General features: G+C 27.8%; 1 protein-coding gene across 4 annotated transcripts in view; it reads right to left on the bottom strand.

Annotated features, from left to right (window-relative positions):
• Nucleotides 1-17,308, bottom strand: part of LOC132947242 (5'-AMP-activated protein kinase subunit gamma) — a 46,190-nt gene extending 28,882 nt beyond the window's left edge. For 2 of the 4 annotated variants that reach the window (XR_009664865.1, XM_061017483.1), the window contains exons 1-6: nucleotides 17,086-17,308; nucleotides 16,668-16,934; nucleotides 13,957-14,321; nucleotides 12,794-12,872; nucleotides 11,726-12,084; nucleotides 10,441-10,689 (exon numbers count right to left, since the gene is read on the bottom strand). Coding sequence is in view for 3 of the 4 variants with exons in the window: in XM_061017483.1 (XP_060873466.1) it covers nucleotides 10,441-10,689; nucleotides 11,726-12,084; nucleotides 12,794-12,872; nucleotides 13,957-14,321; nucleotides 16,668-16,824 (1,209 nt within the window). In the remaining variant the exon portion in view is untranslated. The remainder of the gene's footprint in view (nucleotides 1-10,440; nucleotides 10,690-11,725; nucleotides 12,085-12,793; nucleotides 12,873-13,956; nucleotides 14,322-16,667; nucleotides 16,935-17,085) is intronic. The other 2 variants (XM_061017484.1, XM_061017485.1) reach the window with 2 other exon arrangements.
• Nucleotides 17,309-17,509: the final 201 nt, after the last annotated feature.

Raw genomic sequence — 17,509 nt, 5'->3', positions numbered from 1 at the left:
AACGAGCTATTTAAATATAATAAAGGCGCAACTCATAATATATTGTATTATATAATTTTATTTATTTATTTTATTTTATTATTTTTACTCATATTATATAATTTTTTCTATCACATTTAAAATTAAACTATATGGATACCTATTAAAAAAATTGTATCTCTTAAAAAAAATATATATGAATTATAAAGAACAATAATAAAAAACAATATTCAACATCACAAAATCGGTAAACCTATTAAATATTAATTTAAGACGATGTTAGTGCACTATTTGTTTTCTCTCTCCGGCCCACGCGCAGCATAGACAAAACGCATTAACGCAATCATTTTTTACAAAGATAGAGAATAATATTTTTGAGGGAATGACATATCGATTTTATATTTTATTGTTATTTGACTTTGTATTCGACTTTCAAAATAAACAAAAAAATTGTGTACATTTAAATGATGTTTAAATTGTTTTGAGACAATAATTAGACAAATCGATATAGCATTCACTCAAAAATATTATCCTATATCTTTTTTGTAATGGGTGATTTTACTCTAAGATTACTTAAAAACATAGAAAAAATGGTTCTGCGTAAATGCGTTTTGGCTATGTATGCGCGTGGACAAGAGAGAGGAAACAAACAAATAGTGCGCTTAATGAATATTTCTTTACCCGTGTAATGTATTATGTATATGATATTATTAAGTAAATAGAATATTCTTCTTTTAAAACTATTATAGATATTTTCAAGTTGTTTTTAATTCTTTATTAAAAAGAAAACCTAGTTGAAAATTTATATTATAAACGATTTTGCATATACCATATGATCATCTGCATATCATAAAACAATATGTGATAAAATATATTACATTGTTCAATTTTTCAATTTTTCAATGCTTTGTATCTTATCATATAAATTTAGAATTATTAAAAAACGGTTTCGGCTAATAGTTATAAAGTTGAAACATCAAAATAAGTATATATATTATCACATATAAACGTAAAAAACGAAAGGTTTAAATTATATATATTAGGTGGCGAGATGAAATTAATTTAATAGGTATATATGTATAAAGGTACTTGCTCGTCTCGTAAAGAAAAAAAAACAAAAAAGTACCAATTGTGAATTTTATTACATAGGTGCGTAATATATATATATATATATCTTTATTAAGTAATTTAAATTACATGCAATACATCTATCATCTATGTATGTAAAATGTATACCACAAAGCTTTGGTATGTATAGAATTAAAAAGGTAGGTAAGCCCGTAGAAAACTTAATTTAGATATATAAAAAAACCATATAATTGTTTAATCATTAAATTATGAATTTTTTTTGCGGTAAATGTTAAAATGTAAATTTTATATTACTTTAATAATTAACATTTTTTTTCAAATATAAAAAAATATCCAACATAATTATGCATAGAGTTTATACTTAAAATATTAACCTTAACTACAAAGTGATTGCAATACTATTGTAAGTACCTATAGGTATAATACAATAGTATTTTTATTTAACTTAAATAATAATAAAAATAAAAAATATATAATATAGAGACAGATAGCGTATTTTTTAATTAAATTATACCTATTTTATACATTTACATTAAATCTTGTTCAATCATAATATCTGAAAGATTATTTGAAGGCTGAGGTTTTCAGGTTATTTTACAAGTAGGTATGTACTATAATTCTAATTGATAGAAAATAACATTATAATAAGTGGTCAAGGAAGTCTAGTAATGTAAAAGTAATCAAAAATATTAAGTTTATGTGGACAATAAAGATATACCATAGTAGATACTTATTAATTATTATTATTATTTAATTAAATTATACGCGTGTTTTACATACACCAGAACATTTGGTATCCTAATCTAACCATATTATTATGTATTTGTCATTCAATTTACTGTAAAATGTATATAGGCAACAATTTATTATTAAATTGATATTATTATCATACATTAGCATTTTGTTATTGTTTAAATTATTCTTGTACAATACATTATAAGCTTTTTTTTTATCAAATTTCTAACTAGTGTGCATTGTACAATGGACAATGGTTTAGATGGTTAGATAAATATATATGTTGAACATTCTAATAACTCTTTTAACAAGCAGAAAAATCATAAGTCTATTAATTAACATAAAAAAGTTATCTATCCAAACAGTTTTCCTAAAAAAATTATAATTTATATTAAAAAAGTAGACAGATATTACCAACTAGATTTTAATTATTAAATACAATAATGACGTATTAAGATGTACAAATAATTTACAATTTTAAAATACTCATAACTCGCTTTAAAATTAAAATATAATAAAAAGCCCAAAAGGTTGTCTAGATAATAATCTTACCTATAGATTTAATAGGTTAATTCACTCTAATTTTTAAACTAACGGAGCTACACGTCTTGTTCGGCTAAGCGTAAAATTTACTATGTTACGCACTAGTAAGACGGAGACAACACATGCGAGTATCACGTCAACTATTCAATATACATATTATAATATAGGTATAGACTATAATATGTCAATAATATGTAATTTTTGGAAAACTTCTTTTAAAGTGTAAAGTATAAAAACGTATATCATTCTTATCAAAGACTTCATCACTTTACTCAGTATGATTAATTCATTAAATTATTACTCTATAGCTGCATCGTAGTAAATAATTATGTACTTATGGTGTGTAATTCTTCTAAACACGGTCTTGACGTTTGCCGTATAATTCTCAAAATATTCATCTATATGACGTTATGACGTTGTTTGTAATTATACTCGCGATATGCACTTATTATTATTCACTTGTTATTTTTACAAGTTTTATTATTAATAATTTAAGACTGCAATAAGTATGCATTTCTACTTAATAATAAAAACACAAAGATTATAATGTAACTATTGTATGAATTGTATGTAATCGTAACTTTAATATTGTACCATCGGAAATAACTTCTTTACTCTACCACTATATTCCATAGTATAATATTCTATATTTCTATAGTATAATATACAATTAACTTTTTGAACGTATATAGTTTTAAATAATGCATATTTATAATTTATAACAAGATAAAATTGGATATGAAAATTTTTATTTTATAGGTGGTTAGGGTAGACTATTTTTCATCTGACGTATACATAATAGAAGTACAATAAAATTATCAGGTTCAATTCATTGGTAAAGTTGATTTTGAGTCTTATATTGATCGATAATTTTGTTATTATTTTTAGCCTTCTACTATAAGTTCAAGAAAAACTAAATATCGAGAAATTTCTAATGTAATATTCTATACTATCAACGCAAACAATTACAATTTATCTAATCTTGCATATTATGCAATTCCATACAACAAATAAAATTATAACGTTCCTCCCAACAGGCGATATATATTAAAAGTATACCTACACCTACCTTACCTCAATGATCACTGAATACAAATAAACCTAATTCAGCATTATAAAATCAATATATCACCAAATTATCATACTAAATAATTAAAATAATATATATTATTTATGTACATTGCATGTTCAATTTTATAAATTTCGAATAAGTAGATAATATTTTTGTCCTAATTAGTTTTTAGTGCATTTTATAAATGCGTTCTAATTTATTTATAAATGTTTGGGGTATAATGCGATTTCTTAGTTTTTTTTTAGAGAATCAAATTCCCAGCCATTTTATATCATTTATATAATATAATTAGGGGAATTGTTTAATCATGAAATTTTAGATACCAGGTACCAACAACAACAAAATTACGAGAAAAAATATTTGGTAAAATTAATTTTAATCCATGATCTACTGACCCAATGTACAAAAAAAGACTTGCAATGTGGTTCTATAAAAAAAAATTAAACAGTCCAATAAAAACATCATAATATGTTATGTAATACACAATATTATTGTAAAGGTTAAGGATTTTAGGATAGTGGATATGCTTTTTTAGCTTGATATTATTATTATTAATACAGGGGAGCTTCCCCAGTGCGTATCCTTGTTTTTATTGTTATATCACTTTTAAGTAATATTTACACGGTGAAAATATGATTTAAGGTGCACGCAGTATTTTTAACTTGCTTCAAAAAACGTGTTGTAAATTGACTAATGAATTGAAACATTAATGAATTGAGATATGTAGAAAGCTATATGCAGCTATATATGTACGTAAGTAATTTACTCTTTAAATGAACCTCGTCCTCGTCATTAACGCATCAAAGAGAATAACAACAATATCGAATGACACGGACTCACCGATGAGCATTCCGAACACATGAAAATAATATTAAACCATGCTGGAAGTTTATGAACACGGGGATTAAAATCGATCACGCAACAGTAACATTACAATAAACATAATATAACGGCGGCGGTAGTACGTGCAGCACTACAGCTGTATTTCTTACACAAACAACAATATTGACATATTATAATAATATATATTTTTATTATAGTGCAAGACACCATAGTCAAACAGGTCAAAATCCGTCAACATTAAGTAACCAGTACATCTGACATCATATTTATAGGTGATAACAGTAAGGTATATACTATACACTCGTCCTTTATTATTAAATAAGTTTGGTTAGTATTTATTTAACAAATAAAGACGGTCCAAAAGACGATGTAAGTAGACCAACTATAATAGCGAGGAAAAACTACGATTTATGAACCGTCAATAAACTATAATAAACATCAATATCAGCACCAACGCAATACGCATATATACTATATGTACAAAATAATAATATAATATGATATTATAACAAATAATAATAATATATCTACATATGTATGCGATGGCTGTAGCGGTAACAACCATAATATACCTAAAGCATTGGTGGTTTTATTATGGAATACGATATATATACACGGATTATAAATTGTAAAGAATACCTACGTAAGTACGGTCTAAAGAATCAATATATGGGATCGATGACGACCAACTAAGTCAAATTATCTAATTATGGATATTGGTTATTCGTTACCCCATGCTACTATACTAGGCGATGGCGTAATAACTCAATTCAGCTTCTTGTAATTCAATCACAAAAAAATATGTAGCTGATGTCCAATTCAAAATGCATTCCTTTATTATTTATGACGATACCAATTACCAACTACTGTCTACTAATATAATTATAATCAAACATTCCTAATTACAAGCAATAGGTATAGGGGATATGTTACCATTTTAGCTATACCTAAATTATTTACTATTGTGTATTGGTTACAGCTTTATTGCCTATAATTCGGGATATGAACATTATATAATTAGTTTTAGTCATAACACTTATAAGACGAAGCAGGATTTCAGAAAGGACACGAATTGCGTTATCAATATTTTTTAACTAAAGAGCTAGTTTCTAAACAGGTAAATTTCAATCGTAATATAAATATGATGCAGTGGCGTACCCAGGATTTTAGTACTTCAGCCCAACTCACGAAAGGTTGGTGTACCTATAGAAAACCAACTCGATTCGCTTGTATTTTACTTCATATTTTGATACCAACATAACTAATTTAAACATAAATGGTACATTTTAACATACATATAAACATTATAAACAGCTAATATTAAGAATTTTTATTATTTGCATTAATAGTATTGAAATATTAAAAAAAAAAAAATAACCACCGTAAGTAGTTGCAATGCAGGTATATATAAATAGATAGTCCGCCCGCAGAAACCGAATGAAAATTTAATATCCATAGTGGTTAAAATAATTAATAAACCACTAAATAAAATATATATCGGTATAAGTGTACGTTTTCTAATATTTATAATTATACATCTTTCATAAAATAAACACCAATACACCATAATATTATGGCAATAGCTAATAGATAATATTAATGTATTGCCTATAAAGATTTAAGAGGCCTGTAGTGTTGTATACACCATACAATTTTAAAAATATTATTATTTTATAAAATGGTTCAAATTAAATTGTAGAAATTAGATAATGAGAAAAAAATAAAAATGAAAAGGTTAGCTGACTCCCAAACCTCCTGAGAAAATGCATTGATTATTGTACCAATATTAACATTTTTAAATATTAAGTACCTACCTATAAAAATGTGAAAATTGTTTTTGATAGTATACATTCCAATATTTCACTGTACTGTCAATTAATTTTATTACACGAACCTACTTAATTACATGAGTCCATAAATTAATACGAATGTGATATGTGTACGTTATAGTTATATTACTTGTATTTTCTGTTTATACCTACATCCAATTTTAGTTTAATATAATTTAAATATTTTGAATTCCTCAATTTGACTGCCAATGCACACTACCTATTTATTTTGTTTTATGCTTGTTTGTTTGTTTCATGGTATATGAATTTGATTACAAGTTACAACTGCTAATTAGGTAAGTGAGTTTTGTTTAATTTTGTTTTGAATTTGAACTATTTGTTGAACATATAATTTAAAATATTTTCCTTGGCCACATCTCGAGTGTATTCTCCCCTATAACAGTATAACCTAGTGGCGAATACAGAATGAAGCCCGTGTACGCGCGACGTGTAGTATTGATGTTATGCAATAGGTGTACGTGTAAAATAATAATAATAGTAGTGAGTATTGTGTAAGCTTACTGCGGGCTACGGCGGTCGGCGGTGACAGTCTGCGGGCAGAGATAAAGCGAAACATCGAGAGAAGGTGGAAAAAAGAGAGGGGCGGACGTGGAGAGTAAAGATTAAAAGTACCGAGGGAAGGGGTGAGGGGGCGTTTAACTGTATTACCGAGAGATACATACGAAGGGTAACGCCGACAACATTGTCACGGGCAGCCGGATGGGTGACTGCGCGACGGCGGCCGGCTGTAGCGTGGCCAAATGAAAAGTGGCCGGGGCCGCGGCGGTGGCAGGCGGCTGCAGATGGTGGTGGTGCTTGACAAGATCAACGGGATTTCCCCCGTCCAGGGACCGGCTGCGCGGCTTGTTGACGGCCGGCACCGTCGTGGACGGATCCTGTTGCTGGCTGAACATCCATCGGAAGTACCACGACATCGCCCGGGCATATTGCGCCGGTATGCGCACACCATACACGGTGACAGACACACTGTGCAACAAATACGGATGATAGAATTGCAGGTGACGCGAGCAACAGGTACGAGACAGGACCGCGACGATGGAACGACGGACGGCGGACTGACGACGTCGGTGAGCGGACAACATACATCGTGTCGTACCTGGGCAACGCGGACGGCCGCGGCGAGGACCACCACCGCCGGCCGCCGCACGACCATGGAGGATGGATGGAACGCACCATGGACGCGATACTGATTTTCAAGGAAGGGAACCGGTTTTTGGTGTTTGCGCGAACGAGTGAGCAAGAGAGCGTTTGCTCTCGTATGGAAAATATAGACGCGAGAAAAACAAAAATAATAATATCATTGAATATTATAATAATGATGATGAGGATAATAAAAACAGAACGGTGGGGAGTATCTCTTTGGACTGTAATAATACCAGTACGTAAATATGTTTGCAGTGCACTGGAACTCGCGCGCCTGCCATAGCCGACAACAAAATCCTTGGTGGAGGGGACATGATATATAATAATAATAACATCTACCTACAATTAGTCGTGTTGTTTAATGTTTACAAGGTCTTTCGTGACACTTTCACTTAACACCAGTCACAACTCATGACTCCCACCAGGCACCAACCCAGAACGTCACTTCTACAGCGTGATGTTGCCCGCCGAGGGTCATTCGGAAAGCCCGGCGTCATTTTCGAGATTACCTACTTCAAATGTTTTCCAAACACCCATCACTATGTACGTGATAATTTATTAAGTTATTATTAATATCTACTATTCGTCTGAACTTTTACAGACTCCACGTTAATTGACTGCAACTTAATTTGTCATAAAAATACACGATATGGTAAATTGACTTCTATTGTTCCGGTAGACGATTTCATAAATTGGGTCAGTGGGCTCACACAAAAAACTAGTTATTATATCATCGGTTCACCTCTCCACCAAACCTCTGCTACTTCACTCGTTAATTTTCAATGTTGTACAATTGTAAAAAAACGTTCTACATCTACGTGAACTGCAGCAAACTTATAACAATGATTTACATTTCTACAACCACAAAACGTATAAATACACTCATGTAATCAAACATTTCAAAAATATAGTCACGTACATAATATCTTGTCATGTAGACTCATATTATTATGGTTTTCGACATTTAGATTACCTACTATTATTTTTTATAACACAAACAAAACTACTTTGAAAGTAAAAAAACCATTTTAAAGTCCGTCATTTTTGTTCAAAAAAAATATTTATAGAAGACCTCTTCTACCTAGTATATGATATGAGTAAACAATTATTTTACATGTCTATTATAAATAAACAAATAGGTAAACGTTCCAACTACTTGTAGTAGATACATGTGGTTTTGTTCTTCATTAGCTACATAGCAAAAATGAAAAACCTAAAAATTAAAACACTGTACATAATAAAGTAAGATTCCTGTGTAGTGTGAATACATTTTTATTATATTGACAATATTTTACCATAAATACAATATCATTAGTGTATTAAATATTTGTAGCTGACTTGTTGAGTTGGCTGAATATATAGAAAAATATGTATTTTTTATAAAGTCTAAGGCTTCATATTAATTATTATAGATTACCTAACCAGATCCAAATATCCGATTAATACCAATGATGACTGATAATTAGACACACATGCTCAGCTTTCAATAACATTTCTATATTATAACACCAGAGTGCCAAGTAATCATTGATACAAACAAAACAAAACTGACTTGCTCGTAGAAGGCTTACAACGAAAAAAATTTAATTAGGCACCTAGCTGTAATACTGTAATTGTAACGAGGTTCTCTTACATTGAGGTGCAACAGAAGCTAGTAATTTATCAACTAGTTTTTACTTTTTAGCGATAAAAAATGTGCACATTTCCTGAGCAAATATATAAATTGTGTTTAATAGGTTTAAGCTTGAACATATTTTAAAAATAAATATTATATATTATTTAGTATTTAAATTTAACTAACATTTAAACGTATTTAAAAAAATAAGATAGCTGTTTACTTATTACAGCACATATACAATGAGTATTGTCAATTAAATGGTTTAATTATTTAAATGTGATTAGTAGTTACTCATTAGTGAGTATAGTTTTGTAACTATTATTATTTATAAATTTATAATTTATACACCTACTAAAAAAATAAAAATTTAATTAACTATGAGAAGTGTCAGTTATCATTAGAAATTTATATACAATTAATAGTTTATTATTTTTTTCCTTTTCCAACAATGTTTTATTTCAGGGCTCAAAACCGTTAACCGGTTTGTAACAAAAACCAATAATTTGAGAACCGAAAACCGATAACTGCTTTAATTTTAGTAAGGTGGAAGTGCTTATTGGTTATTGGTAATCAAGATAATTATCTAAGTATTAACATCAAAGCGGTTACCTTTTATTTTCAAATCCAGTTTTATACCAAAACCGATTCTCGACCAAAATAATTAACGGTTTTTGGTATCTGTATTTAATATTTAAAAAATATATATTTAAGTTTTACTTAATTCATTTTCCAACTGTTTTACATAAAATTATAGCCAAAATAATTTTTAGTAAACTGTTTGCTCTCTCGGTACCTCTGCGAAAACGCGTTTCATATTTTACAATATCTAAGATAATATTATAATTTATAGAGCATATTTAAGGAATTTTAAGTTCTATAAAATCCAAACTATGGTAATAAATATATGGACTCAATTAGTTATAATTTTCTAAAACCGGTTTAAACCGCTAACCGATTCTTGAAAAACAATAATTAACAGTTATTAACGATTAACGGTAACCCATTGAGTTTAAAATATTTTTGAAGAATCGATTACCGATTACTATAATATCAATATAAAGCGATAACCGGTTACCAGTTTCAAAACTTTTCCTATTATGCCTATTACCGTTTTTTTTTTTTTTTTGGAAGCAGTTCTAAGCCCTGTTTTATTTAATATTGCTTTATTATATATTGAAATATATTTTGTGATACTTAGTACCAATATGTTTTATCAAGTTGTTTATATTCATAAATACTAATAATATTAACATTTAACATGCACTGTTATATGATGTTAATCACCATGATGTGGACCAGTATCTATCTATATTATGATGAACATTATAATATAATTGTCAGACAATATTCACCACATAGGAAATATACTATACATATTCAAATAAATTGATTTTTTTCTTCTTTGTACAATTAGATAACACATTTTTTAACTTCTTAAATTTAAACTAATTTATATTTCTTTTTTAAACATTTTAGAGCTTTTAAAAATTTGTATTAAATGCCTAAACTGTCTAGTCTAAGAATTAGTTATTTCTAATATACATTAGGTAATCAACTATAGAACTTACAGCTTTACGTTTGTCTTCTGCAGAAACAGCACTTTGAGATCTATGTCTAAATAAATCCATCATTTTAGAAACAGCTCCTTTAGTACTACCACTATCTGATCCAGCCCGTGGTCTTGCAGCTACTGCAGTTTGCTTATAACGATTTCGAGTTGGAGGTGGTACCAAATTATTGAATTCAACAGTATCACTAGATATATTTGATCCACTAATACTATTTCGAGCACTTGAACCAGGTGATTTAAGAGTTTGCTGTTAACAATAATAAAAAAATAATGTATGAGTTAGGTATAGTATATCTAAATAAGAAAAAGGTTTTTTATAACAAATTATTAACTATTGAGGTAATTTAGGAATACAATTTTAACTATTTACAGGGAAGTAAAATAAAGAGTTTAAGATAAACAAATAACCAAATTATCATCTACAATTTCAAACCCACATTATTAGTTTATCTTCTTATAAGATAAGATACTAATGTGTACTTAATAATTAATATCAATAGATTAACAAAACTGAATTGTAAAATGTAACAACAATATAAAATATTGTATATATAATATTATGTATTTAGTATACAATATTCACAATGATGCTTAATGATTTTATTTACAACATTCAACCTTCCATATACAAAAAAAAAAACAATAGTTTGATGGAGTGAAGAATGTATTGAACAATATTTTTTTCCATTATTATTATTGGTTTTTGCTAAAAATTTAGTAGGTAGATGGAGTGTACCAAAAGTCTTATATAACACCATAAAATAATGGATATAATACTATAAAAAAGAGGACAGATTAGATTTTTATTTTACCAATAACAGAACAACTATTGAATTATTTTGAAGAAAAATCTAAGTGTGGATAAACACTAGTTACACTAGAAATTGTTGATGTTTCATGATTGTTTTAAATATAATTCATCTCTAAAATTATAAAAGCGAAATCAAGAGCCAGATACCAGGCTGTACCTCTATATTCTGTCATTTTTAAAATATAATATCACAGAATAAATGAATATGTATATATACTAATATCAAATTGTTAATAAAAATATAGTAATTATAGTCCGCAACATGAAAAGTGACCCCTGAGTACTCCACCAGATAGCCCTGGGTTCTCAACCTATAACATGTATTATCGCACACAGCACAGTGCCACATGTGATGTGGAACACTGAGGTGAGACGGCCACTAGATTCGAAACTGTCAGGGGCCACTTTTCATGTCGCTGACTATAGTTAAATAACTATATTAATAAATAGAATACATTAATACAATACTAACTTGGATAGAGTTTTTCATTTGTAATATGATTGTGTTGTTCTTTTTAGATGCTGCATCAGATTTTGATCTAGGTCTAAAAGCATCTAAAAGAGTATTTGTTTTGCGAGTATGTGAAGGAGATTGTCCAGAACGAGGTTTTGGTGACATCTTCTTTTGGGTAGTTTGAGATTGCTGGACTTGTTGTGATTGCAATTGTTGAGTTTTACTTTTTGATGGTTGTATTTTTGGAGTACCTTTAGCTAAAATATCATCTCCAGATTGACGTCTTTCCACACCAACTGATCCTTTTTTAGTTTTAGCCAGAGCAGCGACCACTGCAGGCAGCAGTACAGGAGCAGAACCTCCTTTACTCCAGGTACCTAATTAAATAATACAAATGATTTGAAAAAGCTTTTAATTCTCATATTTTTCATTTTATTAAAATTTAACTAATATTTAATTAATTATTTAATAGAAACACCAATATTATTTATATCAGCCAAATCTTAAAATAATAGTTGTTTACTGTCAAGAATATGAAATCAAATTAAAGTAGAAACAAATTTTGAAAAATGTAACTGTTGTACAATTACCTGAAAAATCATGAGCAGATATTTCAAACATTGTCAATAATAAATTTAATTTTAAATCAATACTCAAAATACAATGTTTTTCTCAGTTCATACATAAAAATCATAAAAAAAACAACAGAAAAAATATTGGATATACTTTGATAAACTGTGATCTATGCAGGTAAAAACTAAAAGTAGACATATAATTTTCTTGTTAGCCCTGACTTCATATTGAAATAATTGTTTATTTTTTCCATAATTGGAAATGACAAATAAAATGAGATAATGATAACTTTAAATGGAATAATAAGATATGAACTTAGAACTAATAATAAAGATAAATATTTATTATGATTTTAATTAAATCAACATAATATTTAAATTAATTAGCAGCTCAATATAACTGTTAGTTCAACTTATGATTTCTCATTGGTGCATTCAACTGAATTTCAAATTTTCAAAATACACATAAGTATTAAATTTAACAATTTACTAAAGTGAAATAAATATATTTTACCAGATCTCGGGCGATTGATTGATACACACTGACCATCTGAATCATCTGCTGTGGTTGGTAAAGGTTGTGATCCAAGTTCCTAAAACAAAAATTAATTGATAAAAAAAAATAATATTATAGGTAACTATACCAATATTTATCAGTGTATCAATGTTTAGTTTCAAAACTAAGATTAACAGGGAAAGGTATGTGCTAATAGGGTCTAATATGCCACCAGACTTTAAAATATATTATATCATCATTTGCATGTAATAAAACTTTTAAGTAACATTAAATTATATTATGAGACTATAATTTGAAGGAAAATAATAAAAGCAATAGTCAAAGAAAGATACTTTATTTAAACTTAAAACATATATTACAACAGCAAAAAAAAATGTTGTTAACTTAGAAAAGTTAATGGATGCATAAAAATATAAAATATAATAGGTACCTAAGTTACTTTATGTAACAGGTTTTAAAGCCAATCAAGTCATCTTTATAAATGTCATTAGTTTAATTTTTTCAGATATGTAGATTAAAAATATATCTATTTATAAGTTTTTAACTAGGTATTTATCATTAGTTTATTTAATACTATTATGATTTCTTTATTGATGGATAAAACTTCAATTACAAAACAATATCTTTATAAAATATAAAATGTATATCATATACAATTAAAATAAAAACTATAGATTATAGAAATGATACTAAATTTACTTTCCACAAAATATAATTAATAACAAAATAAACATATTGTACATACATGTATAACCCTAATTAACCATTTCCTATTGCCATCAGTATATTTGCAGGTGATAACCATAAATAAATCTTAGAACAATTATAAATTTTAAAAAAACTTTCTTGATTGCTAGTAAATTTATTAATATTAATTCAATAATTGAATTGTTTCAGTAGAATTACACAGGGGAATTTTAAATTTTATTTGTAAAATATACAATGAAAATAACTTATCATTCTATTTAATGATTCTAAATTGAAATATGATAATACACCATCATAATCAGAATTCCATGGACATTGGACATTCATATAAAAATAGATTTTAACTTATTCAAAATATTGAGTTATACAAAAGTTATCATATATGAGAAATTTCTCATACCAATATTTTAAATTGAATAATAACAAGAAAATATAAAATACTAAATACATACCGCTCGACGTTTTGATGTATCTGCATCGTAACGTTTAATCCATACTTCATCCATTGAATCGTAATCTAAAGTGGATGTCGAAGATGCCTGAGACTTCATTTCTACCAAATTAACATCAAAAAAATGTTTATCTCTATGATGTGATAGTGGTGATATTGGAGGTGTTGATTTAGCACTTATGTTAGCACTACTCAGTTGGTCGTCTATCACTGGTGATTTTAAATTATTTTCAATATGTTCATCTTCTTCTTTGCATTCTGAAAGACGTCTACCAACAAACTGATGACTTCGTGATGGTAAACGATTAACGTGACGCAAGAAATAATGTTGAAACCAATCGGCGTCTTCAGGACTATCTTGAGCTCCTTAAACAAAAATTTTAATTGATAGAAGGTTATTAATAGAAAAAAAAACATAGAAAAAGTTAAAACTAAAATTGTGTTTAAAATATATAAGTTTGAAGTAATCAGGTAACACAACATAATTTAAATTTAAAAAAGCTCTTCAAACTATATAACTTATACATTTATCAATAGTATTTATATATATCCAGTTTTACAATCTATGAATGAAACAAACTTTTATACTTATTCATTATGTTGATAGAAACTTTTCTCAGTTTTGAAAGTGCATACATTTTTATAAAACTATTATGATCAAGTTATAAATTATACAACAAAAAAGTAACTTAATTTTTTCCCATTTTTCTTTTTTTTTTTTTTACTGGCAAATAGTACTATGTGTAATGTGTATGTATAACAGTGTTTAGTGTCATATGTATTTAAAGTTTTCAAAATGTGATGCTTGAAGTCATAGCAAATTTTATTAAAATAAATAAAACAAATTCTTATTTTTTTTTCACTTAGTGTTTCACATATTTGAGCAATCTATCAATATTATTCTTAACATTTTAATCTTAAATTTTAAGTTAAAGCTTTTAATTAAATTATAGTTTAAGCCAAATCATTTTTTCTAACAAGATAACAACTAAAATACATATTTATGTAAAGCCTTTTAGGTATAGCTGAAAATAATAGTTGTCTAGAAATAATTTTATTAAGATTTTCTAATCCAAGGACCCCCCTCCCACTGGCCCATTGAACCCTTGTACCCTACTGTCATCTGAATTATATATTCAAACTTGAAATTTCATGCAAAAAATTCTTAGTAATGTCATGTAACATTTTGTTTGCTAGTAGTCACGTCGCTTCGCCATCTACAGGGAGTAAATAATTCATGCCACCGAAAAATCAGCCAGTGAACAATCTATAGTAATTATAATCAATAATACAATTGACTACAATTAAATAAAAATACTTGATAGTAATACCAAGTTTAGTACACAAAACATTTCTTGTACCTCTCAGAATCTAAAAGCCAATTATAAATTTTAAACATTTTGATCTTAGGGCCTTGTAAAATTAAACATTAATAATATGTAGCAGCTCTCAAATAAAGTATAATAGTATTTAGAAACAACAAACTTTCGACGTTTAATAAATTAAATAATAATAAAATATAAATATTTGGTTTTTATCTAATAAATTAAATATAATAATCATTCTAAAAATAAAAGTACATTCAAAATTTGTGTTTGGTAACGCATATCATCATCAGGCATCATGCATTCAACTAAAAACTCTGTTAGTCAATAATAATAAATAACAACACACAACTAAGACAACATTTTACCTATTAATTAATTATATTGGTAATACAATTAAGTAACTGAAGACTGGGTTACTTAATTGTATTAATTGTATTTTAAATATATAATAGGAAGATGATATGACTATGTACATATAATAGGTATTATCATTTATCAATTGTATATATATGTTAATAGAAAATTAAATTTAAGACTAGTATAAAATAGGGTAACTATAAATTATATGCTACAGATAATTCATAATAAAACCTTACTTAATCATTAATAACTTTTGGTTTAATTTTCAATCTTTTTTTTAATTCATTAAATTTAAAACTTGTTTACTTGATAGTTAGGTATCTTAAATAGGTACCTAATATAAGTGTAATCGGCAATTGTATTAATTTATACTCATAAAAATGGTACTAGTGTACCTATTAAAGTAATTATGAATGGTGAAAAAGGAATATTTTCGCTATAACCTCAACAACTCGAATATAAAACGTTGGATTCAAAATTAACTTTTCATAATCATTGGATTTTCAACTTTAAATTGGTATGAAGCATTCATTAACTAAATAATAAATATTAAAATAGTTAGACTTTCAAATAGTTAGGTATCTATTCAAAAATATATGATAAATCAAGTTATATTTGTAATGTTAAATTGAAATGTAATAAAATAATTCACGATGGTAAAAATCCAAATGATTAAAATTTTAGAATCATATTATACTCAAATAATAAAGGTAGGTAAATGATTTTTTTTTTTGTAATTCTAAATTTATAAATTTATTGTAAATATTAAGTTTTATCATATGATAATATATCATATAATTAAGAATACATTGAGAAAAAATAATAATTTTATAATTAAAAAATAAAAGTTAATTTAATATTAGAATCACTGATTAGTCTATTAGCTATACAAATTATATTAAACAAATACAATTGAATTGAAGACTAATAGACCAAAACCAAAACACATGTTTCACATGGACCACAAGTAGGTAATATGATCAGCTGATGATATCTATGTGCAAATTATATTTATTATTTTTACCAAGTATTTCTTTGAGCACTGCCATAGATGATATGGTGTTATAATTAATGGTGTTGTAATTGACGGCAGACACCAGGTCCCCGACTTCGTCGTCCTCTTCTTCACCCTCATCGTCCTGTCCAGAGTTGTTACTTTGCTTCCCAGCTGTAGATGACATTTTCACCTTAATTTCCAATACAAAGCATCGAAACACCAGTGAACATTTTGAAGGAACGAATACCAATCAATAAAACAATTGCCCCCACAATACATTCGGTATGGGGATCCCTTTAGAAACGAAACAACACAAGATATTTATATATATAATAACATACAAATTATGTATATATAAAATGTATATTATATTATATACAAACATATACGGTATAATCGTGTGTATTAATTTGTCGTGTTATAGGAATAAAATAATAATATGTACCTTAGTTTCTTAAAAAACGTGCCGGCCAACCATTATGATCCGAGGCCCTGAAACAAAGGGAGCGAGTGACAGAACACAGTCGGACTGGAAGACGGTCGGTGTAGACCGATCATGAACAGATTGTTAATAAATAAATCCTTTGCAACGACGGTTTGCTTTGTGAAAGCCGAAGAATTATTATATTATTTTCCCCTGTGTTTTTGTTTCGCCATATCGATGTGAGTGATGGGGGCGGTAAGAAGCTGCGGACCAGGCCGAAAAGATGGCGCCACCAGCTGCGTTGTTATTGTTCTCGTCAGCGATATGACTTGTTAAAGTATTTCTCGGCATTTTAAAAATAGTAAATACAAAATATATACAAAACACATTTATCGTCTTCCGTCGACACGCACACATGCGATACCACTTAACAGTTAACACCCAC

Source organism: Metopolophium dirhodum, chromosome 6 (assembly GCF_019925205.1).
Source record: "Metopolophium dirhodum isolate CAU chromosome 6, ASM1992520v1, whole genome shotgun sequence".
In the NCBI taxonomy this organism is placed as follows: domain Eukaryota; kingdom Metazoa; phylum Arthropoda; class Insecta; order Hemiptera; family Aphididae; genus Metopolophium; species Metopolophium dirhodum.
Note: the sequence above shows the minus strand (reverse complement) of the source record. Positions and strands in the feature narration are given on the sequence as shown.